At 52.1% G+C, this 27592-nt stretch overlaps 1 protein-coding gene across 4 annotated transcripts in view; it reads left to right on the top strand.

Moving 5' to 3' along the window:
* lrriq1 (leucine-rich repeats and IQ motif containing 1) overlaps window positions 1-27592 on the top strand; it is a 223927-nt gene that overhangs the window by 26151 nt on the left and 170184 nt on the right. For all 4 annotated transcript variants that reach the window (XM_086009304.1, XM_086009305.1, XM_086009307.1 and 1 more), the window contains 2 exons: window positions 17506-17617; window positions 23650-23876. In XM_086009304.1, the coding sequence (XP_085865430.1) occupies window positions 17506-17617; window positions 23650-23876 (339 nt within the window). The remainder of the gene's footprint in view (window positions 1-17505; window positions 17618-23649; window positions 23877-27592) is intronic.

Here is a 27592-nt window from a genome sequence, read left to right on the forward strand (position 1 = left end):
TCTCTCTTCCCCCCAGTCGCTCTCTCTCTTCCCCCAGTCGCTCTCTCTCTTCCCCCCAGTCGCTCTCTCTCCTTCCCCCCAGTCGCTCTCTCCGTCTTCCCCCCCAGTCGCTCTCTCTCTTCCCCCAGTCGCCTCTCTCTCTTCCCCCCAGTCGCTCTCTCTCTTCCCCCCAGTCGCTCTCTCTCTTCCCCCCAGTCGCTCTCTCTCTTCCCCCCAGTCGCTCTCTCTCTTCCCCCCAGTCGCTCTCTCTCTTCCCCCAGTCGCTCTCTCTCTTCCCCCCAGTCGCTCTCTCTCTTCCCCCCAGTCGCTCTCTCTCTTCCCCCAGTCGCTCTCTCTCTTCCCCCCAGTCGCTCTCTCTCTTCCCCCCAGTCGCTCTCTCTCTTCCCCCCAGTCGCTCTCTCTCTTCCCCCCAGTCGCTCTCTCTCTTCCCCCAGTCGCTCTCTCTCTTCCCCCCAGTCGCTCTCTTCTCTTCCCCCCAGTCGCCCTCTCTCTTCCCCCAGTCGCTCTCTCTCTTCCCCCAGTCGCTCTCTCTCTTCCCCCCAGTCGCTCTCTCTCTTCCCCCCAGTCGCTCTCTCTCTTCCCCCCAGTCGCTCTCTCTCTTCCCCCCAGTCGCTCTCTCTCTTCCCCCAGTCGCTCTCTCTCTTCCCCCCAGTCGCTCTCTCTCTTCCCCCCAGTCGCTCTCTCTCTTCCCCCCAGTCGCTCTCTCTCTTCCCCCCAGTCGCTCTCTCTCTTCCCCCCAGTCGCTCTCTCTCTTCCCCCCAGTCGCTCTCTCTCTTCCCCCCAGTCGCTCTCTCTCTTCCCCCCAGTCGCTCTCTCTCTTCCCCCCAGTCGCTCTCTCTCTTCCCCCCAGTCGCTCTCTCTCTTCCCCCCAGTCGCTCTCTCTCTTCCCCCCAGTCGCTCTCTCTCTTCCCCCAGTCGCTCTCTCTCTTCCCCCCAGTCGCTCTCTCTCTTCCCCCCAGTCGCTCTCTCTCTTCCCCCCAGTCGCTCTCTCTCTTCCCCCCAGTCGCTCTCTCTCTTCCCCCCAGTCGCTCTCTCTCTTCCCCCCAGTCGCTCTCTCTCTTCCCCCCAGTCGCTCTCTCTCTTCCCCCCAGTCGCTCTCTCTCTTCCCCCCAGTCGCTCTCTCTCTTCCCCCCAGTCGCTCTCTCTCTTCCCCCCAGTCGCTCTCTCTCTTCCCCCCAGTCGCTCTCTCTCTTCCCCCCAGTCGCTCTCTCTCTTCCCCCCAGTCGCTCTCTCTCTTCCCCCCAGTCGCTCTCTCTCTTCCCCCCAGTCGCTCTCTCTCTTCCCCCCAGTCGCTCTCTCTCTTCCCCCCAGTCGCTCTCTCTCTTCCCCCCAGTCGCTCTCTCTCTTCCCCCCAGTCGCTCTCTCTCTTCCCCCCAGTCGCTCTCTCTCTTCCCCCCAGTCGCTCTCTCTCTTCCCCCCAGTCGCTCTCTCTCTTCCCCCCAGTCGCTCTCTCTCTTCCCCCCAGTCGCTCTCTCTCTTCCCCCCAGTCGCTCTCTCTCTTCCCCCCAGTCGCTCTCTCTCTTCCCCCCAGTCGCTCTCTCTCTTCCCCCCAGTCGCTCTCTCTCTTCCCCCAGTCGCTCTCTCTCTTCCCCCCAGTCGCTCTCTCTCTTCCCCCCAGTCGCTCTCTCTCTTCCCCCCAGTCGCTCTCTCTCTTCCCCCAGTCGCTCTCTCTCTTCCCCCCAGTCGCTCTCTCTCTTCCCCCCAGTCGCTCTCTCTCTTCCCCCCAGTCGCTCTCTCTCTTCCCCCCAGTCGCTCTCTCTCTTCCCCCCAGTCGCTCTCTCTCTTCCCCCCAGTCGCTCTCTCTCTTCCCCCCAGTCGCTCTCTCTCTTCCCCCAGTCGCTCTCTCTCTTCCCCCCAGTCGCTCTCTCTCTTCCCCCCAGTCGCTCTCTCTCTTCCCCCCAGTCGCTCTCTCTCTTCCCCCCAGTCGCTCTCTCTCTTCCCCCCAGTCGCTCTCTCTCTTCCCCCCAGTCGCTCTCTCTCTTCCCCCCAGTCGCTCTCTCTCTTCCCCCCAGTCTCTCTCAGTCTCTCTTCCCCCCAGTCGCTCTCTCTCTTCCCCCCAGTCGCTCTCTCTCTTCCCCCCAGTCGCTCTCTCTCTTCCCCCCAGTCGCTCTCTCTCTTCCCCCCAGTCGCTCTCTCTCTTCCCCCCAGTCGCTCTCTCTCTTCCCCCCAGTCGCTCTCTCTCTTCCCCCCAGTCGCTCTCTCTCTTCCCCCCAGTCGCTCTCTCTCTTCCCCCCAGTCGCTCTCTCTCTTCCCCCCAGTCGCTCTCTCTCTTCCCCCCAGTCGCTCTCTCTCTTCCCCCCAGTCGCTCTCTCTCTTCCCCCCAGTCGCTCTCTCTCTTCCCCCAGTCGCTCTCTCTCTTCCCCCCAGTCGCTCTCTCTCTTCCCCCAGTCGCTCTCTCTCTTCCCCCCAGTCGCTCTCTCTCTTCCCCCCAGTCGCTCTCTCTCTTCCCCCCAGTCGCTCTCTCTCTTCCCCCCAGTCGCTCTCTCTCTTCCCCCCAGTCGCTCTCTCTCTTCCCCCCAGTCGCTCTCTCTCGCTTCTCTTCCCCCCAGTCGCTCTCTCTCTTCCCCCCAGTCGCTCTCTCTCTTCCCCCCAGTCGCTCTCTCTCTTCCCCCAGTCGCTCTCTCTCTTCCCCCCAGTCGCTCTCTCTCTTCCCCCCAGTCGCTCTCTCTCTTCCCCCCAGTCGCTCTCTCTCTTCCCCCCAGTCGCTCTCTCTCTTCCCCCCAGTCGCTCTCTCTCTTCCCCCCAGTCGCTCTCTCTCTTCCCCCAGTCGCTCTCTCTCTTCCCCCCAGTCGCTCTCTCTCTTCCCCCCAGTCGCTCTCTCTCTTCCCCCCAGTCGCTCTCTCTCTTCCCCCCAGTCGCTCTCTCTCTTCCCCCCAGTCGCTCTCTCTCTTCCCCCCAGTCGCTCTCTCTCTTCCCCCCAGTCGCTCTCTCTCTTCCCCCCAGTCGCTCTCTCTCTTCCCCCCAGTCGCTCTCTCTCTTCCCCCCAGTCGCTCTCTCTCTTCCCCCCAGTCGCTCTCTCTCTTCCCCCCAGTCGCTCTCTCTCTTCCCCCCAGTCGCTCTCTCTCTTCCCCCCAGTCGCTCTCTCTCTTCCCCCCAGTCGCTCTCTCTCTTCCCCCCAGTCGCTCTCTCTCTTCCCCCCAGTCGCTCTCTCTCTTCCCCCAGTCGCTCTCTCTCTTCCCCCCAGTCGCTCTCTCTCTTCCCCCCAGTCGCTCTCTCTCTTCCCCCCAGTCGCTCTCTCTCTTCCCCCCAGTCGCTCTCTCTCTTCCCCCAGTCGCTCTCTCTCTTCCCCCCAGTCTCTCTCTTCCCCCAGTCGCTCTCTCTCTTCCCCCCAGTCGCTCTCTCTCTTCCCCCCAGTCGCTCTCTCTCTTCCCCCCAGTCGCTCTCTCTCTTCCCCCCAGTCGCTCTCTCTCTTCCCCCAGTCGCTCTCTCTCTTCCCCCCAGTCGCTCTCTCTCTTCCCCCCAGTCGCTCTCTCTCTTCCCCCCAGTCGCTCTCTCTCTTCCCCCAGTCGCTCTCTCTCTCCCCCAGTCGCTCTCTCTCTTCCCCCCAGTCGCTCTCTCTCTTCCCCCCAGTCGCTCTCTCTCTTCCCCCCAGTCGCTCTCTCTCTTCCCCCCAGTCGCTCTCTCTCTTCCCCCCAGTCGCTCTCTCTCTTCCCCCCAGTCGCTCTCTCTCTTCCCCCCAGTCGCTCTCTCTCTTCCCCCCAGTCGCTCTCTCTCTTCCCCCCAGTCGCTCTCTCTCTTCCCCCCAGTCGCTCTCTCTCTTCCCCCCAGTCGCTCTCTCTCTTCCCCCCAGTCGCTCTCTCTCTTCCCCCCAGTCGCTCTCTCTCTTCCCCCCAGTCGCTCTCTCTCTTCCCCCCAGTCGCTCTCTCTCTTCCCCCCAGTCGCTCTCTCTCTTCCCCCCAGTCGCTCTCTCTCTTCCCCCCAGTCGCTCTCTCTCTTCAGTCGCTCTCTCTCCCCCAGTCGCTCTCTCTCTTCCCCCCAGTCGCTCTCTCTCTTCCCCCCAGTCGCTCTCTCTCTTCCCCCAGTCGCTCTCTCTCTTCCCCCCAGTCGCTCTCTCTCTTCCCCCCAGTCGCTCTCTCTCTTCCCCCCAGTCGCTCTCTCTCTTCCCCCCAGTCGCTCTCTCTCTTCCCCCCAGTCGCTCTCTCTCTTCCCCCCAGTCGCTCTCTCTCTTCCCCCCAGTCGCTCTCTCTCTTCCCCCCAGTCGCTCTCTCTCTTCCCCCCAGTCGCTCTCTCTCTTCCCCCCAGTCGCTCTCTCTCTTCCCCCAGTCGCTCTCTCTTCCCCCCAGTCGCTCTCTCTCTTCCCCCAGTCGCTCTCTCTTCCCCCCAGTCGCTCTCTCTCTTCCCCCCAGTCGCTCTCTCTCTTCCCCCCAGTCGCTCTCTCTCTTCCCCCAGTCGCTCTCTCTCTTCCCCCCAGTCGCTCTCTCTCTTCCCCCCCCAGTCGCTCTCTCTCTTCCCCCCAGTCGCTCTCTCTCTTCCCCCCAGTCGCTCTCTCTCTTCCCCCCAGTCGCTCTCTCTCTTCCCCCCAGTCGCTCTCTCTCTTCCCCCCAGTCGCTCTCTCTCTTCCCCCCAGTCGCTCTCTCTCTTCCCCCCAGTCGCTCTCTCTCTTCCCCCCAGTCGCTCTCTCTCTTCCCCCCAGTCGCTCTCTCTCTTCCCCCCAGTCGCTCTCTCTCTTCCCCCCAGTCGCTCTCTCTCTTCCCCCCAGTCGCTCTCTCTCTTCCCCCCAGTCGCTCTCTCTCTTCCCCCCAGTCGCTCTCTCTCTTCCCCCCAGTCGCTCTCTCTCTTCCCCCCAGTCGCTCTCTCTCTTCCCCCCAGTCGCTCTCTCTCTTCCCCCCAGTCGCTCTCTCTCTTCCCCCCAGTCGCTCTCTCTCTTCCCCCCAGTCGCTCTCTCTCTTCCCCCCAGTCGCTCTCTCTCTTCCCCCCAGTCGCTCTCTCTCTTCCCCCCAGTCGCTCTCTCTCTTCCCCCCAGTCGCTCTCTCTCTTCCCCCCAGTCGCTCTCTCTCTTCCCCCCCAGTCGCTCTCTCTCTTCCCCCCAGTCGCTCTCTCTCTTCCCCCCAGTCGCTCTCTCTCTTCCCCCCAGTCGCTCTCTCTCTTCCCCCCAGTCGCTCTCTCTCTTCCCCCCAGGTCGCTCTCTCTCTTCCCCCCAGTCGCTCTCTCTCTTCCCCCAGTCGCTCTCTCTCTTCCCCCAGTCGCTCTCTCTCTTCCCCCCAGTCGCTCTCTCTCTTCCCCCCAGTCGCTCTCTCTCTTCCCCCCAGTCGCTCTCTCTCTTCCCCCCAGTCGCTCTCTCTCTTCCCCCCAGTCGCTCTCTCTCTTCCCCCCAGTCGCTCTCTCTCTTCCCCCCAGTCGCTCTCTCTCTTCCCCCCAGTCGCTCTCTCTCTTCCCCCAGTCGCTCTCTCTCTTCCCCCCAGTCGCTCTCTCTCTTCCCCCCAGTCGCTCTCTCTCTTCCCCCCAGTCGCTCTCTCTCTTCCCCCAGTCGCTCTCTCTCTTCCCCCCAGTCGCTCTCTCTCTTCCCCCCAGTCGCTCTCTCTCTTCCCCCCAGTCGCTCTCTCTCTTCCCCCCAGTCGCTCTCTCTCTTCCCCCCAGTCGCTCTCTCTCTTCCCCCCAGTCGCTCTCTCTCTTCCCCCCAGTCGCTCTCTCTCTTCCCCCCAGTCGCTCTCTCTCTTCCCCCCAGTCGCTCTCTCTCTTCCCCCCAGTCGCTCTCTTCTCTTCCCCCCAGTCGCTCTCTCTCTTCCCCCCAGTCGCTCTCTCTCTTCCCCCCAGTCGCTCTCTCTCTTCCCCCCAGTCGCTCTCTCTCTTCCCCCCAGTCGCTCTCTCTCTTCCTCCCCCCAGTCGCTCTCTCCTCTTCCCCCCAGTCGCTCTCTCTCCTTCCCCCCAGTCGCTCTCTCTCCTTCCCCCCAGTCGCTCTCTCCCTTCCCCCCAGTCGCTCTCTCTCCTTCCCCCCAGTCGCTCTCTCCCTTCCCCCCAGTCGCTCTCTCCCTTCCCCCCAGTCGCTCTCTCTCTTCCCCCCAGTCGCTCTCTCTCTTCCCCCCAGTCGCTCTCTCTCTTCCCCCAGTCGCTCTCTCTCTTCCCCCCAGTCGCTCTCTCTCTTCCCCCCAGTCGCTCTCTCTCTTCCCCCCAGTCGCTCTCTCTCTTCCCCCCAGTCGCTCTCTCTCTTCCCCCAGTCGCTCTCTCTCTTCCCCCCAGTCGCTCTCTCTCTTCCCCCCAGTCGCTCTCTCTCTTCCCCCAGTCGCTCTCTCTCTTCCCCCCCAGTCGCTCTCTCTCTTCCCCCCAGTCGCTCTCTCTCTTCCCCCCAGTCGCTCTCTCTCTTCCCCCCAGTCGCTCTCTCTCTTCCCCCCAGTCGCTCTCTCTCTTCCCCCCAGTCGCTCTCTCTCTTCCCCCCAGTCGCTCTCTCTCTTCCCCCCAGTCGCTCTCTCTCTTCCCCCCAGTCGCTCTCTCTCTTCCCCCCAGTCGCTCTCTCTCTTCCCCCCAGTCGCTCTCTCTCTTCCCCCCAGTCGCTCTCTCTCTTCCCCCCAGTCGCTCTCTCTCTTCCCCCCAGTCGCTCTCTCTCTTCCCCCCAGTCGCTCTCTCTCTTCCCCCCAGTCGCTCTCTCTCTTCCCCCCAGTCGCTCTCTCTCTTCCCCCCAGTCGCTCTCTCTCTTCCCCCCAGTCGCTCTCTCTCTTCCCCCAGTCGCTCTCTCTCTTCCCCCCAGTCGCTCTCTCTCTTCCCCCCAGTCGCTCTCTCTCTTCCCCCCAGTCGCTCTCTCTCTTCCCCCCAGTCGCTCTCTCTCTTCCCCCCAGTCGCTCTCTCTCTTCCCCCCAGTCGCTCTCTCTCTTCCCCCCAGTCGCTCTCTCTCTTCCCCCCAGTCGCTCTCTCTCTTCCCCCCAGTCGCTCTCTCTCTTCCCCCAGTCGCTCTCTCTCTTCCCCCCAGTCGCTCTCTCTCTTCCCCCCAGTCGCTCTCTCTCTTCCCCCCAGTCGCTCTCTCTCTTCCCCCAGTCGCTCTCTCTCTTCCCCCAGTCGCTCTCTCTCTTCCCCCCAGTCGCTCTCTCTCTTCCCCCCAGTCGCTCTCTCTCTTCCCCCCCAGTCGCTCTCTCTCTTCCCCCCAGTCGCTCTCTCTCTTCCCCCCAGTCGCTCTCTCTCTTCCCCCCAGTCGCTCTCTCTCTTCCCCCCAGTCGCTCTCTCTCTTCCCCCCAGTCGCTCTCTCTCTTCCCCCCAGTCGCTCTCTCTCTTCCCCCCAGTCGCTCTCTCTCTTCCCCCCAGTCGCTCTCTCTCTTCCCCCCAGTCGCTCTCTCTCTTCCCCCCAGTCGCTCTCTCTCTTCCCCCCAGTCGCTCTCTCTCTTCCCCCAGTCGCTCTCTCTCTTCCCCCCCAGTCGCTCTCTCTCTTCCCCCCAGTCGCTCTCTCTCTTCCCCCCAGTCGCTCTCTCTCTTCCCCCCAGTCGCTCTCTCTCTTCCCCCAGTCGCTCTCTCTCTTCCCCCCAGTCGCTCTCTCTCTTCCCCCCAGTCGCTCTCTCTCTTCCCCCCAGTCGCTCTCTCTCTTCCCCCCAGTCGCTCTCTCTCTTCCCCCCCAGTCGCTCTCTCTCTTCCCCCAGTCGCTCTCTCTCTTCCCCCCAGTCGCTCTCTCTCTTCCCCCCAGTCGCTCTCTCTCTTCCCCCCAGTCGCTCTCTCTCTTCCCCCCAGTCGCTCTCTCTCTTCCCCCCAGTCGCTCTCTCTCTTCCCCCCAGTCGCTCTCTCTCTTCCCCCAGTCGCTCTCTCTCTTCCCCCCAGTCGCTCTCTCTCTTCCCCCCAGTCGCTCTCTCTCTTCCCCCAGTCGCTCTCTCTCTTCCCCCCAGTCGCTCTCTCTCTTCCCCCCAGTCGCTCTCTCTCTTCCCCCCAGTCGCTCTCTCTCTTCCCCCCAGTCGCTCTCTCTCTTCCCCCCAGTCGCTCTCTCTCTTCCCCCCAGTCGCTCTCTCTCTTCCCCCCAGTCGCTCTCTCTCTTCCCCCCAGTCGCTCTCTCTCTTCCCCCAGTCGCTCTCTCTCTTCCCCCCAGTCGCTCTCTCTCTTCCCCCCAGTCGCTCTCTCTCTTCCCCCCAGTCGCTCTCTCTCTTCCCCCCAGTCGCTCTCTCTCTTCCCCCCAGTCGCTCTCTCTCTTCCCCCCAGTCGCTCTCTCTCTCTTCCCCCCAGTCGCTCTCTCTCTTCCCCCCAGTCGCTCTCTCTCTTCCCCCCAGTCGCTCTCTCTCTTCCCCCCAGTCGCTCTCTCTCTTCCCCCCAGTCGCTCTCTCTCTTCCCCCCAGTCGCTCTCTCTCTTCCCCCCAGTCGCTCTCTCTCTTCCCCCCAGTCGCTCTCTCTCTTCCCCCCAGTCGCTCTCTCTCTTCCCCCCAGTCGCTCTCTCTCTCTTCCCCCCAGTCGCTCTCTCTCTTCCCCCAGTCGCTCTCTCTCTTCCCCCCAGTCGCTCTCTCTCTTCCCCCAGTCGCTCTCTCTCTTCCCCCCAGTCGCTCTCTCTCTTCCCCTCTCTCTTCCCCCCAGTCGCTCTCTCTCTTCCCCCCAGTCGCTCTCTCTCTTCCCCCCAGTCGCTCTATCTCTTCCCCCCAGTCGCTCTCTCTCTTCCCCCCAGTCGCTCTCTCTCTTCCCCCCAGTCGCTCTCTCTTCTTCGCCCCCAGTCGCTCTCTCTCTTCCCCCAGTCGCTCTCTCTTCACCCCCCCCAGTCGCTCTCTCCTCACCCCCCCCCCCCAGTCGCTCTCTCTTCACCCCCCCCCAGTTTGCTCACAGTAGTGTCCAGATTAATCTTTAATTCCTGCAGACTAAAAGCCTAGACGCAGTGGCGGCCGTGCGCATGCGTGCCGGCGTCAAGGCGGCTTCGCAACTGGCGGCCTCTTCTCTCCGAGCCCCGCCCCCCCCGGCCGAGAGACGCGCTCTCCGAGCCCCGCCCCCCCCGGCCGAGAGACGCGCTCTCCGAGCCCGCCCCCCCCCCGGCCGAGAGACGCGCTCTCCAAGCCCCGCCCCCCCCCCCCGGCAGAGAGCCGCGCTCTCCGAGCCCCGCCCCCCCCCCCGGCCGAGAGACGCGCTCTCCGAGCCCCGCCCCCCCCGGCAGAGAGCCGTGCTCTCCGAGCCCCGCCTCCCCCCCCCCCCCCCCCCCCGGCTGTAATCAGTGCGGGCGGCGCGCATGCGCGGGAGGGCGGGTGGCGCGAGGCGGCCTGGCGGCCGTTAGCGAGCGGGAAACTTCAGGCAGCCCGCCCGCGCTACGGCCCGACACCGTGAAACCTGAGAGGGGGAAGTAGAGAGAGAGAGAGAGGGAAGAGGAGAAGGCGAGAGAGAGGGAAGAGGAGAGAGAGAAGGAGAGGGAGAGAGGGAAGAGGAGAGGGAGAGAGGGAAGAGGAGAAGGAGAGAGGGGAGAGAGAGAAAGTTTTTGATTTTTAAAGACGCCGGTTTGGGGACGGCGGCGGTTCGGGGATCACTTCAGTTCCTCCTGTTGCTGAAGACAATTTAAAACACAAATAAATTGTTATTTAATTCCCTAACACATCATTAAAATATTTACCTTAGTTCCCTAACACACAGAAAGTGTGGGGGAAAAAATCGTTAAAAATCAAGATGGCGGCCACTCACCTCGGTTCAGAAGGATAAGGCCCGCCCACACATGCACCGATTGGTCGACCGGTCAGGTCACCGAAGCGTAGGATTGGTCAATCGTCTGGTCACTCGACACTCAACTGTCGGACGGCACGCGCCAGGAACCCGCCGTCCGATTGGTCGACCTCGACGTCACACGGTCGCTAATGAGATGCTAATGAGCGGAACGCTGAACGTTTTTCGGATACCGCGAGTGGGATTTTTGTGCGGCCGAAACGTAAATACGCCTATGACCGGTCCGGAATCGCAAGCTTTCTTTTGAGGCGACGCGCGCGTCGGTACGCTCTGTAACTTTCAAACGTATAGAACATGGACAGACAGACAGACAGACATCGGGACAGACATCGGGACAGACAGACAGAAGAGCCGCTTTATATATATAGATAAGTAGAACAAACCAAATAATTATTTGATTTGGCTTTGACCAATTCAATACCAACATCTTTCCCACTAATACTATAGGACTTGTTATAAAAAGTTATTTAATCAATATGGTTGTGTTTAATGTCACAGGGACCCTGGTTGGAAGAAGCTGGTAAATCTTATGCAGTGTTCTGTTGTTGATGTGACCCATTCCCTGCATGCAGACTGCTATTGTCATAATGTAGAGAAGACCTGTTATGATGCTAGATTGGAGTTATGTGTCGTGGACAAGGGGAAGCAGTAGAAGCTGCTGAATGGATGGTTCCAATCTTAGTGATAAAGAGGTCTATGAACTCCTTGCCCTTGTCATTGGAGATGAAGGTGGAGGGGGGGCAGGGGAGATGGATTTAACAAGATGGTTGGTGTAATGTATATACCTTTAAGTGGGGAACTATCTTTTACAGCTCATGTATACTGCAGTACCGGCAGTGACCACACCTGTATATAGCCTTGAGTAGTAATCTGTACAGATCAGTTCCACTGTGAGCCACGTTGAGTAATACCTGTTGTACCGTTCTCCGCAGTCTGTGTCTTATTATACACGGACACAACATTGATGACGAGGCAAGTTCGAACCTGCCTGCAACTCTGCATCACCTCCCGGGGATTCGTTCCTGGAGATCAGTGGATTGGCGGTCAAGGCCAGAGACTCGGCCGTCGACCACGGGCAACCGCCCAGTCATCTAGCAGAGACTCGAGAATTGCGGGGGAGGTTGTCGAGAGCTAGGCTTGGCTTTCCAGTCGAGGTGGTCCAGCGAAACGGGCTGGCAACAGGTAGTGCGCAGACCCTTCCCGGACAGCGGCGGGCTAGAGCCCGACCGAGCGGCACAGCAAAGGGCCGAGCAGTGTCGACGGGGGAGAGAGAGAGAGGGCAGAGCGCACAGGGCGCAGCCGGTGTTCAGGGGCCGAGCAGCGTCAGAGAGAGGGAGAGAGAGACGCGCAGAAACCCGCGAGGCGCCGCCATTGCCACGAGGACCGCCGAGAACGGCGGTGGCAGCAGCGCAGGAGAAGCGCGCGAAGCCTACAGGGCGCCGCCATTGCCACGAGAACCGTCGGGAGCGGCGTTGGCAGCAGTGGGGGAGGAAGGAAAGCGCGGGAGACGCCATTTTAAGCCATTGGGAGATGCCATTTTAAACCACACCCAAAATGCCGAAGAGTGGCAGTATCACCGCATTTGACAATAAAGTCGAAGATTGGACTACATATGTCGAACGAATAGAGGTGTACTGCAAGGCAAATGAGGTGTCAGATGACAAGAAAGCGTCGGTATTGTTAAATTTAATGGGTGCAAAGACGTATGGTTTATTACGAAATCTAGTAACCCCAACGAAGCCAATGGAAAAGAGTTTTGAAGACATAGTAACGATACTAAAGGAACATTTAAACTCCACACCGCTGCTGATAGCAGAAAGATTCAAATTTCACAAACGGAACCAGCATAAGGATGAAAGCAATGCTGATTATTTAACAGAACTGCGCAAACTATAGAAACACTGCCAGTTTGGAGCGGGACTGGCAGATACCTTAAGGGACAAGTTTGTGTGTGGGCTTCAAAGTGAAGGAACCCAGAAACGGCTTTTATCTGAAAAGGACCTTACGCTGGAAAAGGCTTTCAGCATTGCGGTATCATATGAAGCAGCAGCACAGGGCGCTGCAGAGATACAACAGAGACCGTAAGAATATGGCACAAACAAAATGTCATATGGAACAGAGAAGTGCTATCGCTGCGGCAGAACAACACACGACCAGAATGATTGCTGGTTCAAAGACAAAGTGTGCAGACAGTGTGGAAAAGTAGGACACATAGCACGAGTCTGCAGGTCAGGAAAGAAAACCAGCAATAAGAAACCTATCAAAGAAAAGTACAAGAAGGTACATAAGATGACGGAGAATAGTTCAGACGAACAAAAGAGTGACAACGACTCTGAAAGCAGGGAACTGAGTTGTCTGAAACTACATAATGTGATCACAACGGAGGATCACCGAACCATTTGGGTCACTCTCAAGATAGCAGGAGTCCAGGTAAAGATGGAATTGGACACAGGATCAGCCCTAACAGTCATAAACCGACGGGACTACGAACAGATATTCTCACACATACCCTTGAGAGACACAGAATCACAGAAACCCCACAGTGCAGATAGAGGCCATTTCGGCCCATCGAGCCTGCACCAACACATATCCCACCCAATCCCCGTAACCCCTACACCAACACATATCCCACCCTATCCCCGTAACCCCACGTATTTAATCCCCCTAACACTAAGGGTCAATTTATCATAGCCAATCAACCTAACCCGCACATCTTTGGACTGTGGGAGGAAACCGGAGCACCCGGAGGAAACCCACGCAAACACGGGGAGAATGTGCAAACTCCACACAGACAGTCACCCGAGGCCAGATTCGAACCCGGGTCCCTGGCGCTGTGAGGCAATAGTGCTAACCACTATGCCACCGTGCTGCCCCACAAAAATTATTTTGAAGACGTACACGGGGCAAAAAGTCTACCCCAAAGGAAAAATAAGGGTGACCGTTATATATAACGGTAAGGAAACACCAAAACTAGACCTGTATGTATTGCAAGATGGAGAACCACCATTACTGGGACGTGAATGGATCCGGAAAATACAACTGGATTGGCATTCCATACAGGCACTGACTGTGGCTGACAAAAAGGATGATGACGTCACACCTGGGCGACTGTCAAAGATCCTAACTGACGCGAAAGAAGTGTTCCAGCAAGGACTCGGAACACTAAAAGGCATGACAGCGATGATTAAAATTGAAGAAAACGCAAGCCCAAAATTTTTTAAGGCCAGACCGGTACCTTATGCGATCCGCCCAGCCGTCGAAGCAGAGCTGGAGAGTCTGGAACGTTCAGGTGTACTGTCCAAGGTAGACTGGAGCGAGTGGGCTACACCCATCGTCCCTGTGATGAAAAAGTCGTTGAGCAGCACGCCTGGGGAACCAAGGAAGGTTCGCATCTGTGGGGACTTTAAGGTAACAGTGAACCCGGTCCTTCACACCGTACAATATCCACTTCCGCGGATTGAAGATATTTTCGCCTCGCTATCTGGAGGGAAACGCTTCACTAAGATTGATCTGGCCCAGGCGTATCTGCAAATGGAGGTAGAAGAAGCATCAAAAAAATACCTCACAATCAACACCCATAAAGGTCTCTACCAATACAACCGGCTGGTATTCGGGGTAGCATCAGCTCCGGCTATTTGGCAGAGGGCAATGGAACAAGTCCTGCAAGGGATCCCAGGGACCCAGTGTTATTTGGACGACATCCTGGTCACGGGCGAAAATGACAGTGATCACCTTGCCAACCTGGAGCAGGTGCTCACTAGATTGCAGGAATATGGGCTCCAAGCTAACCGCCCCAAATGCGAGTTTTTTAGAAAACAGATCTCGTATTGTGGCCACGTTATCGATAAAGAGGGGTTACATAAGTCCCCAGAAAAGATTGAGGCAGTAGTCAAGGCTCCAGCACCGGAAAATGTGTCACAACTGAGGTCGTTCCTCGGGCTGGTAAACTACTACCATAAGTTCTTGCCAAATTTGTCTACAATACTACACCCACTGAACACCCTACTGCAAACTGGGGTGCCATGGAAGTGGAGTGACGAATGTAGACGAGCTTTCCAGAAGAGCAAAACACTAATCACATCGAATGAGGTATTGGCCCATTACAACTCAGCATTACCAATTCGGTTGGCATGTGATGCGTCACCCTACGGCATTGGAGCGGTGCTGTCGTACAAATTCTCGGACGGCCCAGAGAGGCCAATAGCCTTTGCGTCATGATCACTAACCTCAGCCGAGCGTAACTACGCCCAGATTGACAGGGAGGCTCTCAGCCTAGTGTGGGGAGTGAAAAAGTTCAATCACTATCTGCACGGGCAGAAGTTCACCTTGCTGACTGGCCACCAACCGCTTGTCTCCATTTTTAATCCGAAGAAGGGCGTTCTGGTGATGACTGTGCAACGACTACAAAGATGGTCACTTTTTCTAGGGGCGCACCACTATGAGATTGAATATAAGGGCACGAAACAGCATGGAAATGCTGATGGGCTATCACGCCTGCCACTGCCTACTGCGGAGGAAGCACCAGCAGTGGATCCTGTCGAAATATTCCATTCGACTATAGTTGAATACCTACCGGTAACTAACGCTTGTATCGAAAAGGAAACCCGAAATGACCCGACACTGACTCGGGTATATGATTTGACGGTGAAGGGATGGCCAGCACATGGCGACTCACTGTTGCCAGCATTCTTGACAAGGAGAGAACAGCTGTCAGTGTGCCGGGGGACCTTGATGTGTGGATCCCGAGTGGTAATTCCACCCAAGTTAAGGGATAGAGTGCTCAATGAGCTTCATGAGGGTCATCTGGGAGGGGTAAAAATGAAAAGCCTAGCCAGGGCTTATGTGTGGTGGCCGGAAATCGATAAACAAATCGAGGACCTGACCAAGAGCTGCTCAGGATGCCAGAAAGTCCAAAAAGCACCACCACAGGCCCCTCTACACCCATGGGAGTGGCCCTCATCTCCATGGCAACGGGTGCATATTGATTTTGCTGGTCCATTCATGGACTCAATGTTTTTAATAGCCGTGGATGCGCACTCGAAATGGCCTGAGGTCATCAAAATGTCCTCCACCACCACGGAGAAAACTATTGCAGTCCTACGGACCATTTTTGCCAGAAATGGCTTGCCAGAACAGATTTGCTCCGACAACGGACCACAGTTTGTGTCTGAAGAGTTCCGGAGGTTCTTGAAAAAGAATGGGGTAAGGCATTACACATCCGCCCCGTATCATCCAACCACAAATGGATTGGCTGAGAGGTTCGTACAAACCTTTAAGAAGGCAATAAAGGCTATGTACAATGACAACATTCCGCTGCAGCACAAGGTGGAGAATTTCCTGTTTGCCTACCGGAATGCGACACATGCAGTCACCAACCAGGCCCCAGCCATGATGTTCTTTAACCGAAGGTTAAGATCTCACCTGGATTTGCTCAGACCAAACGTACGAACAGATGTTGAGAGTAAGCAATTCCAGCACATCCATGAGAAGCCAACAAGGAGCTTCAATGTAGGGCAACCAGTCTTGGCCCGCGACTACCGAACAGAAAAATGGCAGCCAGGAATGATATGCACACGGCAGGGCCCACTAATGTACACAGTGGACGTTGGGGAGAGCATCGTGAGACGCCATGCTGACCAGATCCTAGAGTCACAGGAACAAGTCAACCCCATGTCTCGCCCATACGTACCTGGTGATGAACCCGACGTACAGGTCGCATCTACCCCAGAAACAGTAGCATCGTAAGCTGATTAACCAACCGACGACAGGGGGCCAGAATCGCCTCCGCACCAAGAGCAAGACACTCGGGAAAGGCGCTATCCAGAAAGGATCAGGAAGCCTTCCCAAAGACTGAATATATAAATAGACTATTTTCAGCTAATGTTGCATGTTAAAAGTGTTAATTGTAATTAGTTTGATATTTAATTGTTAAATGAGTGTTATGGTACTGTTAATCTAAAGGGGGAGGAATTGTAATGTATATACCTTTAAGTGGGGAACTATCTTTTACAGCTCATGTATACTGCAGTACCGGCAGTGACCACACCTGTATATAGCCCTGAGTAGTAATCTGTACAGATCAGTTCAACTGTGAGCCACGTTGAGTAAACACCTGTTGTACCGTTTCTGCTGCAGTCTGTATCTTATTATACCCAGACACAACACATACACATCAAATTTATCTTTATTACATACAACTTATATTAATAGTCTCGAGTCCATCACACATACAAAACATATATTTTTATTCTTACACTCGTCAGCACCAACCTTTCCACAGCCCCTCTGTTTCTCCTCTTTCCGGTCCTAATATTTAATGGCCCCTTTCAATTCAACTCGAACTCAGACTCTGTCACGTATCCAGCTTCACACTTAACTTTCAACTATCATGGGAACTGATAGTGACAATTTATTAGTTATCATTGTGTATAAAATGCTTCATTCAATGTGTGGTGTACCCAATTTTCTAGAATGCATCTAAAGCATTTAGCTCAAGTTTCTTTTCAGCTTCCAGCTTCATTGTTTTTCAGAATTATCTGAAGAAAAACCAGAGGGCCTATTTCAAAATCTTTATTCAGGTTAAAGAGCTTTTTTAAAAAAACCAGAGAGGCTAGACTGCACATAGGAGAAAAAGGAGAAAACCATTCTTGAATTTTGATAGCTTCTCGGGCAAAATTCTGGAGTGCACGGCCTGAGGGGTGGTGGAAGCAATTTCAATAGTAACATTCAAAAGAGAATTGGATGAATACTCAAAGGGAAAAAAATTAAAGGGCTCTGGGGAAAGAACGAGGGCATGGGATTAATTGAATAGCTTTACCAAAGAGCCGGCACATGGATGATGGGCCGAATGGCCTCCTGCGCTGTATCATTCCATGATTCTATAAAAGGGGTCTAATGCGAATCAGATGATGCTAGAAAAGCTCAGCAGGCCAGGCAGCATCTGTGACGAGAGGATAGTAGGGTTAATGTTGCAGTTCAGTGGCCTTTCGTCAGATAATGCCTGACCTGTTGAGTGTTTCCAGCATTTCCTGTTTTAACTTCAGATTTCCAGCATCTGCAATATTTTGCTTTGTGTCTAATTAGAATAAGCTGTGTTTTTGATAGAAAATGTAAACTATCTAATTAGTGATGACTGAGAGGGTGAGAGCGCCAGAGAGGAATAGACACGCAAAATGTGAGCCTCGAGAGAACCAGACACAGGCACAGCTGGAGAGTGAGATGTAGGCCCTGATTTTCGGCTTGTGTGGGGAATGGTCGGATTTCCCCGAATGTGGGGTTTCTGACACACATAAAAAAGTGTCAGCCAGCTCCACGCAATTTTCCCTCACGTGGCCAATTAATTCCCAGCATGTGGGAAGCCTTGCTAATTGTCCAATTCGTGTCAGAAATCCCCACAGCATGATGTCATCATTTGTGGTGCTTTCAAGGTCCATAGCAAGCACTGCATCCTCTGAAGACTTCCAAATGAACCATACAGGATGGCAGAGGAACCTGCAGCAGTAATCTGTACAGTTCAGTTCCAGTGTGAGCCACGTTGAGTAAACACCTGTTGTGCCGTTCTCCGCAGTCTGTGTCTTATTATACACGGACACAACAGTTGGTAGTGGAGAAAAGAAGACAGGGATAACGTGTTCATCCAGGATGATCCTGTAGTCGCGTACAGTTTTGGCAGAGGAGTATGCGACCCAATAGTGCAATGGGGGAATGCAGGAGTAAAAAAAAAATGAAATATGCAACTGGTGAATGGTGAGGTGGATGAGGCAAGGTTGTGCTGCAAGAAAAACGTACGATAGTAATATGCTAGAAATTGGTGTCTGCTAAGTGGTTTGAACTGCAGAATCTTGTGTTCTACTGTAATTTAAGACAGCAAATCCAGTGGATATAGAAAATACAACTTTTGATTGGTTTCTTTAGATACTGGCCCAAATAGAGGAAGAAGAACAAAGAAAAATTTGCATAGAACCCCAAACAAACATGAGCCCCCGTTTTCAAGTGGAGGCAGCTCTTGGAGATGAGGCAATTTCAGGTAAATGCTTATGTTGTGGATTTATTACCCAAGTGGTATTTCTATATTCTTAACAATTCTGATGAATTATTACTCAAATGAGCAATTTAGCACCACATAAAAATACCAAATTATTTTTGAAGCACTGTAAGTGGACTAAAATCTTCCAAGTCTGTTAAAATTTCACCTACTATTTACAGTTTGTGGGATTACTATAACCGCTGCAGTCAGAATTCTGGTGTATTGTAACCTGAAAGGATAAGAGTAGAACTAAGTACATTTGAACAGAGTAGGATGTTCAGTGGTATAAAGAAAGAAAAGAAAGACTTGCATTTATATAGTGCCTTTCATGCCCTCAGGAGGCCTCAAAGCACTTTACAGCCAATGAAACACTTTTGAAGTGTGGTCACTGTTGTAATGTAGGAGATGCAGCAGCCAATTTGCACGCAGCAAGGTCCCACAAACAGCAATGTGATAATGACCAGCTAATCTGTTTTAGTGATGTTGGTTGACGGATAAATACTGACCAGGGCACCGGGGAGAACTCCCCTGCTCTTCAAAATAGTGCCAAGGGACCTTTTATGTCCACCTGAGAGGGCAGACGGTGCCTCGGTTTAACATCTCATCTAAAAGATGCCGCCTCCAATAGTGCAGCACTCCCTGAGCACGGCACTGAAATGTCACCTTAGATTTTGTGCTCAGAGCCGAGCTGCACTTAGCCACAGCTGACACGGGTAGTCAAATGGCTAGTGTAATTGGCCCCTTTAGTGGTATAGAACTACATTAAGATTTGAACAACCAGCTCTCAGTTTCTGTTTGCACTACAGTTGGTGCAGTTTGTAAATTACAAGATGTGGAAAGTTATTTGACCCATTTTAGCTCATCCAACAAACAAAGACAATCATACTTCTACTAGGCTCTTGAATGACTAAAGTTTTTGCCTTCAGACTCTTCCTAGTGTGTAGAAATTCTTCTGTACATTAGTCCTAAATTTACCCTTCACCAGTTTGAACCTAAGCCTCTTGACATACTTTATTAGTTCATCTTGAAGCAATGCTCTGGATTTACCTTTTCTATTTCATTTGACATCTTATTTCCTTCTACAAGGTCTCCATTGTCGCTTTCCTTCAAAGCTTGAGAGTCCCAGTTTTTCTCATCTGCACTCCTAGCTCAGTTCTCTGATGCTCAAGGACCACCTTGTTGCTCTTTTCTGAACTGTCTCCAGGGATTGAGTGTTTCCGTTTTGCCTTGGTGCTAAGACTGGACACCGTACTCGAGGTGCAGTCTGACCAGAGCTATACAGTTTGAGCATAACCTCCTCTGACTTTCTGTATTCAGTGTTGTTAATTACTCCTCCACAGTACTGTGGTGTGCTAAATGAGATGGCAGAAATATTAAATCATTATTTCACTTCGGTATTTACCAGGGAGATAGAACAGATGGACATGACTTTGGATGATATGAGTAATGAGATAAGTGCATTTAAAATAAAAGAGGGGATATATTAAATAAACTAATCAAACTCAAAGAGGATAAAACCCCTGGTCCGGATGGATTGCATCCACGCATTTTAAAAGAATCTAGGGAAGAGATAGCAGAGGCAATACTACACATATTTAATAATTCATTAGAAAAAGTTGTATAGCCAGAGGACTGGCGGATAGCTAACATAATACAGGTTGACTATCCCTTATCCGAAAACCTTGGGACCAGCTGTGTTTCGGTTTTCGGAAATTTTCGGATTTCAGAAGGTATTATTTCAGACTGGGAAACTCTGAACATTAAAAATTTATATTAAATACAAATACTAATTACCAAATTAATTTAAAGTTCAGGCTACCTCTTGCGACTGTTCCGTGTCTCATTCCCCTTCCTGCTTCTCTGAATTCCTTGAATTAGCGGGGGTCTGGGGCTCGACTGCCGCCGCCAGTTGTGGGAAAGCCGGATATCGGCTGACACCTACGCTAAGCTGGCCCGCAAATCAGGTCGGGGGGGGGAGAAAAGAATATTGGACGGGCCGCTGCAGCTATCGGACGGGCCGCTGTATTGTTGGGTTCACTCTCCCGGTACCTCCTTCACACTGCCCAGCTCAGCCTGCAATCTCCTACCCAGGAGGGAACTCTGTGATCTTCTGCCCTGCTCACAGGGAAAGGCAGAGCTCCCTCAGTCACACTTAACATCGAGAGCGAAGGCCGGCGTGTCGACAGTCTGCAGGAATTCTTGTTCTGGGCCCCGGAGGACCACGCCTGCCATGTTTTGCGCCACTCGGGTCATGTCGTGCGCACGACTTACGCTGAACGAAAAAACTTTCGGTTTTCGGAAGTTCGGATAAAGGATAGTCTACCTGTACCTGTATTTAAGAAGGGGGTTAGAACTTGTCCCGGGAATTATAGACCAGTCAGCTTAACATCAGTGGTAGGAAAAATAATGGAATCCCTACTAAAGGAGAAAATAGAAGAACATCTAGAAACGAAAAGTATAATAATGTATAGTCAACATGGATTTCAAAAGGGAAAATCTTGCTTGACCAACCTTATTGAGTTTTTTGAAGAGGTAACAGAAAGAGTAGACAATGGTAATGCAGTAGATGTAATTTATCTAGATTTTCAAAAGGCCTTCGATAAGGCACCCCATAATAGACTGATGAATAAGGTCAGAGCATGTGGAGTCGGGACAAGTAGCTTCAACTGGCTTCAAGACAGAAAGCAGAGAGTGGGTGTAAAGGGTAGCTATTCACAGTGGCAGAAGGTGGGTAGTGGCAGTGCTGGGACCACTGCTGTTTACAATTTACATTAACGATTTAGACTTTGGAATCAAAAACACAATTTCTAAATTTGCGAATGATACCAAATTGGGGGGGGAGGGGGGTGAGATAGTCACTACTGAGGAGGACTGCAACAAATTACAGGAGGACATTAATAAACTTGCAGAATGGACAAATAATTGGCAAATGAAGTTCAACACAGATAACTGTGAGGTATTACATTTTGGTAGGACGAATAGGGAGGTCACTTAGACCACACTTGGAGTACTGCGTACAATTCTGGTCGCCTTATAAAAAGGATATAGAGGCACTGGAGAGGGTGCAGAGAAGGTTTACAAGGATGATACCAGAAATGCGAGGGTATACATATCAGGAAAGGATGAACAGGCTGGGTCTCTTTTTCTCTTGAAAAAAGAAGGCTGAGGGGAGACCTAATAGAGGTCTTTAAACTTATGAACGGTTTTGATAGAGTGGATACAGAGAGAATGTTTCCACTTGTGGGGAAGAGCAAAACTAGAGACCATCAATATAAGGTAGTCACCAAGAAATCCAAAAGGGAATTCAGAAGAAACTTTTTTACCCAAAGAGCGATGAGAATGTGGAACTCGCTACCACAGGGAGTGGTTGAAGAGAGTAATATAGATGCATTTAAGGGTAGTCTAGATGAGCATATGAGAGAGAAGGGAATAGAGGGTTATGCTGATAGATTTAGATGAGGAAAGACAGGAGGAGGCTCGAGTGGAGCATAAACGTCGGCATGGACTGGTTGGACCGAATGGCCTGTTTCTGTGCCATATATCCTATGTAATCCTATATAAAATGGTGAGCATATTAATACCCCCAGCTATCTTTCAACCTCAACTTTAGCTATTATAATACTGCTAATAAAACATGTATGTTGCCCACTATTTCTTTCAGTATTTAGTATCTTACATTTATCTGTAATAGAATAAAAATCTGAGATCTGAATTCACTTTCTATCTACAAAACCTCGCTTCCTGTTGTCGCATATATACCATACTTTAATGTCTACTTTTTCATTTAAATTCCTGTGTGCACAGTTATAATGGAAACTGGTCATGTAAACTTGTCACATTGTAATAACACCCACCCACCAGAGGTAGCACTGTAGTACCTCAGTTTTGTGTGTCCCACCTCATAAGTTTATACAGGTAGACTATCCTTTATCCGAACTTCCGAAAACCGAAAACCTCTAAAAACCGAAAGTTTTTTCGTTCAGCGTAAGTCGTGCGCACGACATGACCAGAGTGGCGCACGACTTACGCTGAGCAGGGCAGAGGGTCACAGAGTTCCCTCCTGGGTAGGAGATTGCAGGCCGAGCCGGGCAGTGTGAAGGAGGTACCAGGAGAGTGAACCCAACAATACAGCAGCCGGTCCGATAGCTGCAGCAGCCCGTCTGATATTCTTTTCTCCCCCGAACCCGACCTGACCCGCGGCCCGTCAGATATTCTTTTCTCCCCCCCCCCCCCCCCCCGACCCGACCCGACCTGACCCCCGACCCGTCCGATATTCTTTTCTCCCGACCCGACCCGAACCGCGGCCCGTCCGATATTCTTTTCCCCCCCCCCCGGAACCCCCCCCCCCCCCGACCCCGACCTGAACCGCGGCCCGTCCGATAGTCTTTTCTCCCCCCCCCCCCCCCACCCCACCCGACCTGATTTGTAGGCCAGCTTAGTAGGAGTCAACCGATATCCGGCTTTCCAGAGAAGCAGGAAGGGGAATGAGACACAAAACAGTCGCAAGAGGTAGCCTGAACTTTTAAAATTTATATTAAATACAAATTTCCCAGTCTTATAATAATACCTTCTGAAATCCGAAAAATTCCGAAAACCGAAACTCAGCTGGTCCCAAAGCTTTCGGATAAGGGATAGTGTACCTGTACTGCAGAGAAACTCCTATGCCACAACCGACTGTATTTGTCTGATTCTCAAATTGCTGTAAGTTTTGCTATTTAACGATAAATAATAGCAAATCAAATATTATACAAAAATAAGGAAGAGTGTATGACTGTAAAATGAGGACCGAATTACGTCTGTGTACCCTGGTCCAATTATTTTCTGTCATCTAATTCCACTTTACCTGAAGACTACACTTAGTCTTGACTCCCCCAATGCAACACTACAGGAAATCAACTCACATCAGTATTAAAATTCATCTGCTATTTTCTGCCCATTTACAGACTTTATCTACTGTAACTCCTTCTGTAGTTCTCTGTGGCTGCTTCCCTAACACAACTTTCTCTCCTCCCACCTCCACCAGCTTGGTATAATCTGAAAACCTGAGCTCTTTGCATTGACTTTTTAAGTGCAATTCATTGATGTAAATTAGAACCAGAGGGGTTCCTAGCACAAGGCCTCAAGGTACGCCATTCGGTACTCCATCCCGCACCCACCCTTACCTCTCTCTCTCTCTCACACTCACACACACACACACACACACATCACTCCACGAACCAATACCTGTTGCTTCCTTTCTTTCAGTTAATTTCTTCAGGTTTTGTACTTCCACTGTTTTGAATTTATGCAATAGCCTATTGTGAGAAACTTCGAGAGAGGTTTTCTGGAAGTCCAAATGCACCACATGAGATTTAACACAATATCACTTGTTGTATGTCCATGGTTAAAAAAGACAGATGATTGGAGCCAGAGAATGTGAAATTGTCACAGTGGCAGAGGGCATTAATAAAATTATGCCTTTTAATTGCCCCATTGAGAGGATTTTTTTTACCTACCAGTTTTAATCTCTTTCCAAACAACTTTTTACTGCCCATATAACCCATTTATTTCTCTGTGTGACAGGAGTTGGTATTTTTGATATTTTTTTCCCCCTTGCCCTCAATTTTTGTTTGTTCAGTCCTATTTAAGGGGCTCATTTATCTACCGGTTTCCACATCTGGCAAAAATCTACACCCAAACTGTTGACCCATCTTTTCTCCTTATAGGCAAGCCTGCTGTGTCTTTCCAGCATTTTAATTTTTGTTACAGATTTCTAGTATTTGCAGTTTTTTCTTTTTAGTTGTAGAAATAACTGTTGCATGGTAAAGATAAGAGAATGAGATCAGATTGACTAAGGGCCTTCATCAACTGACTCTATTGATACTGTGAAAATAAACATTCAAAGATAAATTCTCAACAACCAGAATATCCTGTTATTCTGAGATCTTTGCCTGAAGAGAATTGGCTGTAAATTAGACTTGTGTTTGCATTCTGGAATAAAATTGAGCAGAGAAAAACAAAACTCTGATAAATATTCATTTATTTTTCTTTAGATGATGAAGATGCTATAACTTGTGAGTGCAAAGAGGTGGAGGAGAGATGCTGGCTGACACTGCAGCAATGGGAGATAGAACAAAAGGAACTGCAGAAAACAAAGCTGGCAGAGCTGATGGAACAGAGGGAACGAGAGAAGAAGCAAGTGAAGGAGGAAGAGGAAAGAGCCAAGAGTAGACAGCGGCAATTTGAAGAAAATCTAGACAAACTAACAGAGGAGAGGCAGGTAAGAGTCACACTGAGTTTAAAGGGCTGATGTTACATTACCGGTAGCATAATTGTTACTCCTAATGCTTTTTTTCTTGTTTCACTTTAACCTTCCGGTGCTGCAGTGCTGCAGATGAGAGAATTAGTAGGGGCCTCTATCTGATGCTAGAAATTTGTGTCAAAAATTGTCTATGATATGACCAGGGTCACTCCCAAGAGTTTGCGGAATGAACTGGCTGAAAAACAGTTTTTGCAGCCACCTGCCAGCTATTCAGAGGGCAATGTTTTTTTAATGCTGATCAGGGCTCTAAATGGTAGGACTCCGGAGCCACTGGATAAAGAGTAAGGGGGAGAAATTCGGTATCGCTCCGTTTGGGGCGCAATTATCGGCCGGGCGCAAAGTTTAGCGCCTGGCGCTAATTATCGCCTCCGACTGCAAACTTGGCTTCTATCGCCCCTGGAGGTGATTGGAGCGCTAAATCAGGCGCAACACACCTCTCTTAAGGTGCTAACACTGAGGAGCGAGGTGCTGCCTCAGAGCGCTGGCGAAGCTCATGTGATGTCAGTCAGCAATGGAACACAGATACACTGGCGCCGGCCAGTTCTTAAAGGGGAGGGTCGATCTTGCTCTCCATCCACATCCTGCTCATTGCAGCCTTGAATCTTGGCCTGGAGAGACCTGTACATCAATTCTGCTGGAAAGAACAATGGAGAGGCCCAGGGAAAGAGCTCAGAGTGCAGCCCCCAAAGTCTCTTCTAAATCGATGCAAAGAAGGTCAAATCAAAATGAACCTGCAAAGTGCTGCTTAGTACCTAAAACTCCTTCACACAGTGTTGAATCTCTTCAGAAGTCTCTCTCTCACTCAGAATGCGTGGTGCAACAATGTCGCTGACAAGAAAAGTCAGGAAGCGGTCGCCTTTAACTAGCCCTCCCCCAGTCCCTTCCCGACGGCAAAACGCTCCCCTCAACCTGTCGTTGCTAGCGTCAGGCGGTAAGGCAGGGGGCGCCACTCCATATCCGGTCCAGGGCGTTACCGGGGCATTGCACGCTCGACTGACGTCACGATCTGCGGGTGCAGGAGATCATGGCGGTAGTGTTTAGCGTCGCTGCAAAATGTCTGGTCAATTTCGCGAGCGGCGCAAACATCGCCGCGCACCGGCGCTAGTTGGTTTGCGCCCCATTAGTGCCCTCTTAATGCACTAACGGGAGGCGCTAAGCAACCAAATTTTTCCCCCTAAGGAACTATTCTACACTTTTATCTTTTTCTCCTTAAAAGAAAAAATATGTTAGGTTGTATTAAATAGAAGTAAAGTAAAGTTGAAATAATAAACATAAAATAGAGATACAATTGGGATGAAGGGGAATGGGAAAAGGGGAGACATCAAACAGAAGTAAAGGGCTGAATTTTAACAGCCAAAAACAGGTGGGTTGGGGACAGCACAGATGTTTAAAATTTTTTAAATCTGAAACCCGACCCCAACCTGCCCACTTCCGGGTTTATGGGAGGCAGGACAAGGGGTGGGCAGCCAACCTGCTCCCTGGAGGCGGGTTGGTAATTTAAATATTTTAATAAGGCTGGCAGCCTCTGCAAACCCAGCAGCTGAAGGGAGGCAAGGACAGCTTCGGGAAGAAGGTAAATGCCTTCGCGCACTGCTTGTGGGCCAGGAGGAGCAGGAGTGCTTCCTCCCGGCTCCCCAAGCTCCCCTCCACACCCGCCCCCCCATCATACCCCACACCCCCCGGGTTAGGGAATCAAACCTACCTGCTCCGGAGTCCACCCCGTGTGACTGGAAGCCAAGCCTGTCAATCAGACTGATTTCCGGGTGGGGAACCTGTCCAGGAGAAAAGTCACACGCTGTAACTCCACAGCATACAGTTGTAATTTGGAACCTGTACTCATGGTTACCTCTTACAAAGCAAGGACCTGTCTATAACAGCCATACTTCCTGGCCCAGAACAGTAGCTTATGCAAGCTAGTAGGAGTTTTTCTGTATAGAGCAGTCATCTGTGTACTTTGTACTACAGTTGCAACTTTAACTCATTTTTGGCTGTTGAAATGCACTTGCAAAGCATGGTGGAGCCAGCAGCATGTGAAGGTCAGGCTGGAGAGTTGCTGAATCGGTAAAGGAGTAGATAGAAGTTAAAAATTGGAAACATGGGCAGGAATCGGGTGGTAGTCAGAGGCTGGGCACACAGGGCAGGATTGAGCCTCAACTGTATACCAGAGAGCTAGGCTTGAGTGAAACAATGCTCTTTTAGATCTCTTGTGGCAAGGATAGGAACGTTATCAGGAATTAACAATGGATTTGAGGATCACAAATGAAATGGCCAGCTGTGCATTATGGTTAATTCGGCCAGTCATGGTCGCAGTCGACAGTAGCTTTCTTGCTATTACATTAAGGTGAGTCCACTCAGGGAGATGAGAATTTTTCTAGATTTGTCAGTGCTCTAAGGATTATGCCTTATTGCTTCAGCTCATCTGAAGACTTGTGTGAAGACTGAAGACAGTGAGTAACTCAGCTATGCAGTCCAGGCAAGTCAGAAATTTGATCTGTGTGGAGTTAGTTGATGTAGGTAGAGCAGAGTTAAGGATGCTACAAATTGTCTCAACACCTCTGGATACTGGATGGGGAAAAATCCGCTAGGGTTCTCACTCCTTGGTGACCTCTGCTGGGAGTGTGCATATGTGTGTGTGTGAAACAATTGACACTTCCCATCGAGGCACATCCATGAACAAGTGCCACTTGCGCGAGGTATTGGACCAGTTCCCCAGCAAGAAGTCAACACTTTTGAGAGGACACATTTGGTGATAAATAAACATTTTTTTTGTTGTTTCTAGATTTAGGTCACCCATATTTTGAAATGAATTAATACAGTTGGCATTTTATATAAGCTTATTTTGGTGTATCAATTTCTTTTCATCTGATAGAGCAGTTACATATAACTTTGCATTTGAATTTTGGGGGGGGAAATTTGTTTGGTTACTGCCTCCTGTTAGCGCCTCCGGGGGCGCTAATGGGGTGCTAACGACTTACCGCCAGAGCGCGGCGATTTTAGTGCCGCCCGTGAAATTGACAATTGACTTTGCGGTGGCGGTAAACACTACCGCCACGATCTCCTGTGCCCGGAGATCGTGACATCATCGAAGCGCATAGCGCCCCGGACCGGAAATTGATTCTCGCCCCCCTGCCTCAGCGCCTGGCACTAGGAATGACCGGTAGAGGGGGATGTATTGCAGTCGGCTGGGAGCTGGGGGAGCGCTATTTAAAGGCGTGCAATTCCTGCTTTTTCCTGTCAGCAAAATATTCTGCATACGCAGGTTGAGAGAGGGAGAGCAGCGTCTGGAGACATTTAACGCTGTCCTGCAAGGAGTTTTGTTCTTCAGCAAGATTTTTCAGGTTCACATTTCTGTTAGCTTTATTACTACCACATTTAGAAGATTGAATGGGGGCTATACTAGCACGGGGCCTCGTCCTCCAGCTTCACTGTCGGAGGCAGCGGAGGTGGAAAGGGAGAGTGGAAAACGTGGCCAGAGGGAGGAGGGCCAACAGGGCTCTGCACAGGAGACCTTACCCTCCCAGGGTATTTCAGGAGCAATTCTCTTTATCCATCTGTCCGAGGAGCAGTGTTTTAGAAGACACTCCTGCAGCCAGAGCTCCAGCCTCGGCTCCGGACCAGGACGTCTCTGTCGGTGACAGTGAAAGTGACAGTGGCTCTCAATTTCTGCGCCTGTG

This window comes from Somniosus microcephalus, chromosome 16, assembly GCF_052327205.1.
Source record: "Somniosus microcephalus isolate GS21.2 chromosome 16, FLI_Smic_1.0, whole genome shotgun sequence".
Taxonomy (NCBI): Eukaryota; Metazoa; Chordata; class Chondrichthyes; order Squaliformes; family Somniosidae; genus Somniosus; species Somniosus microcephalus.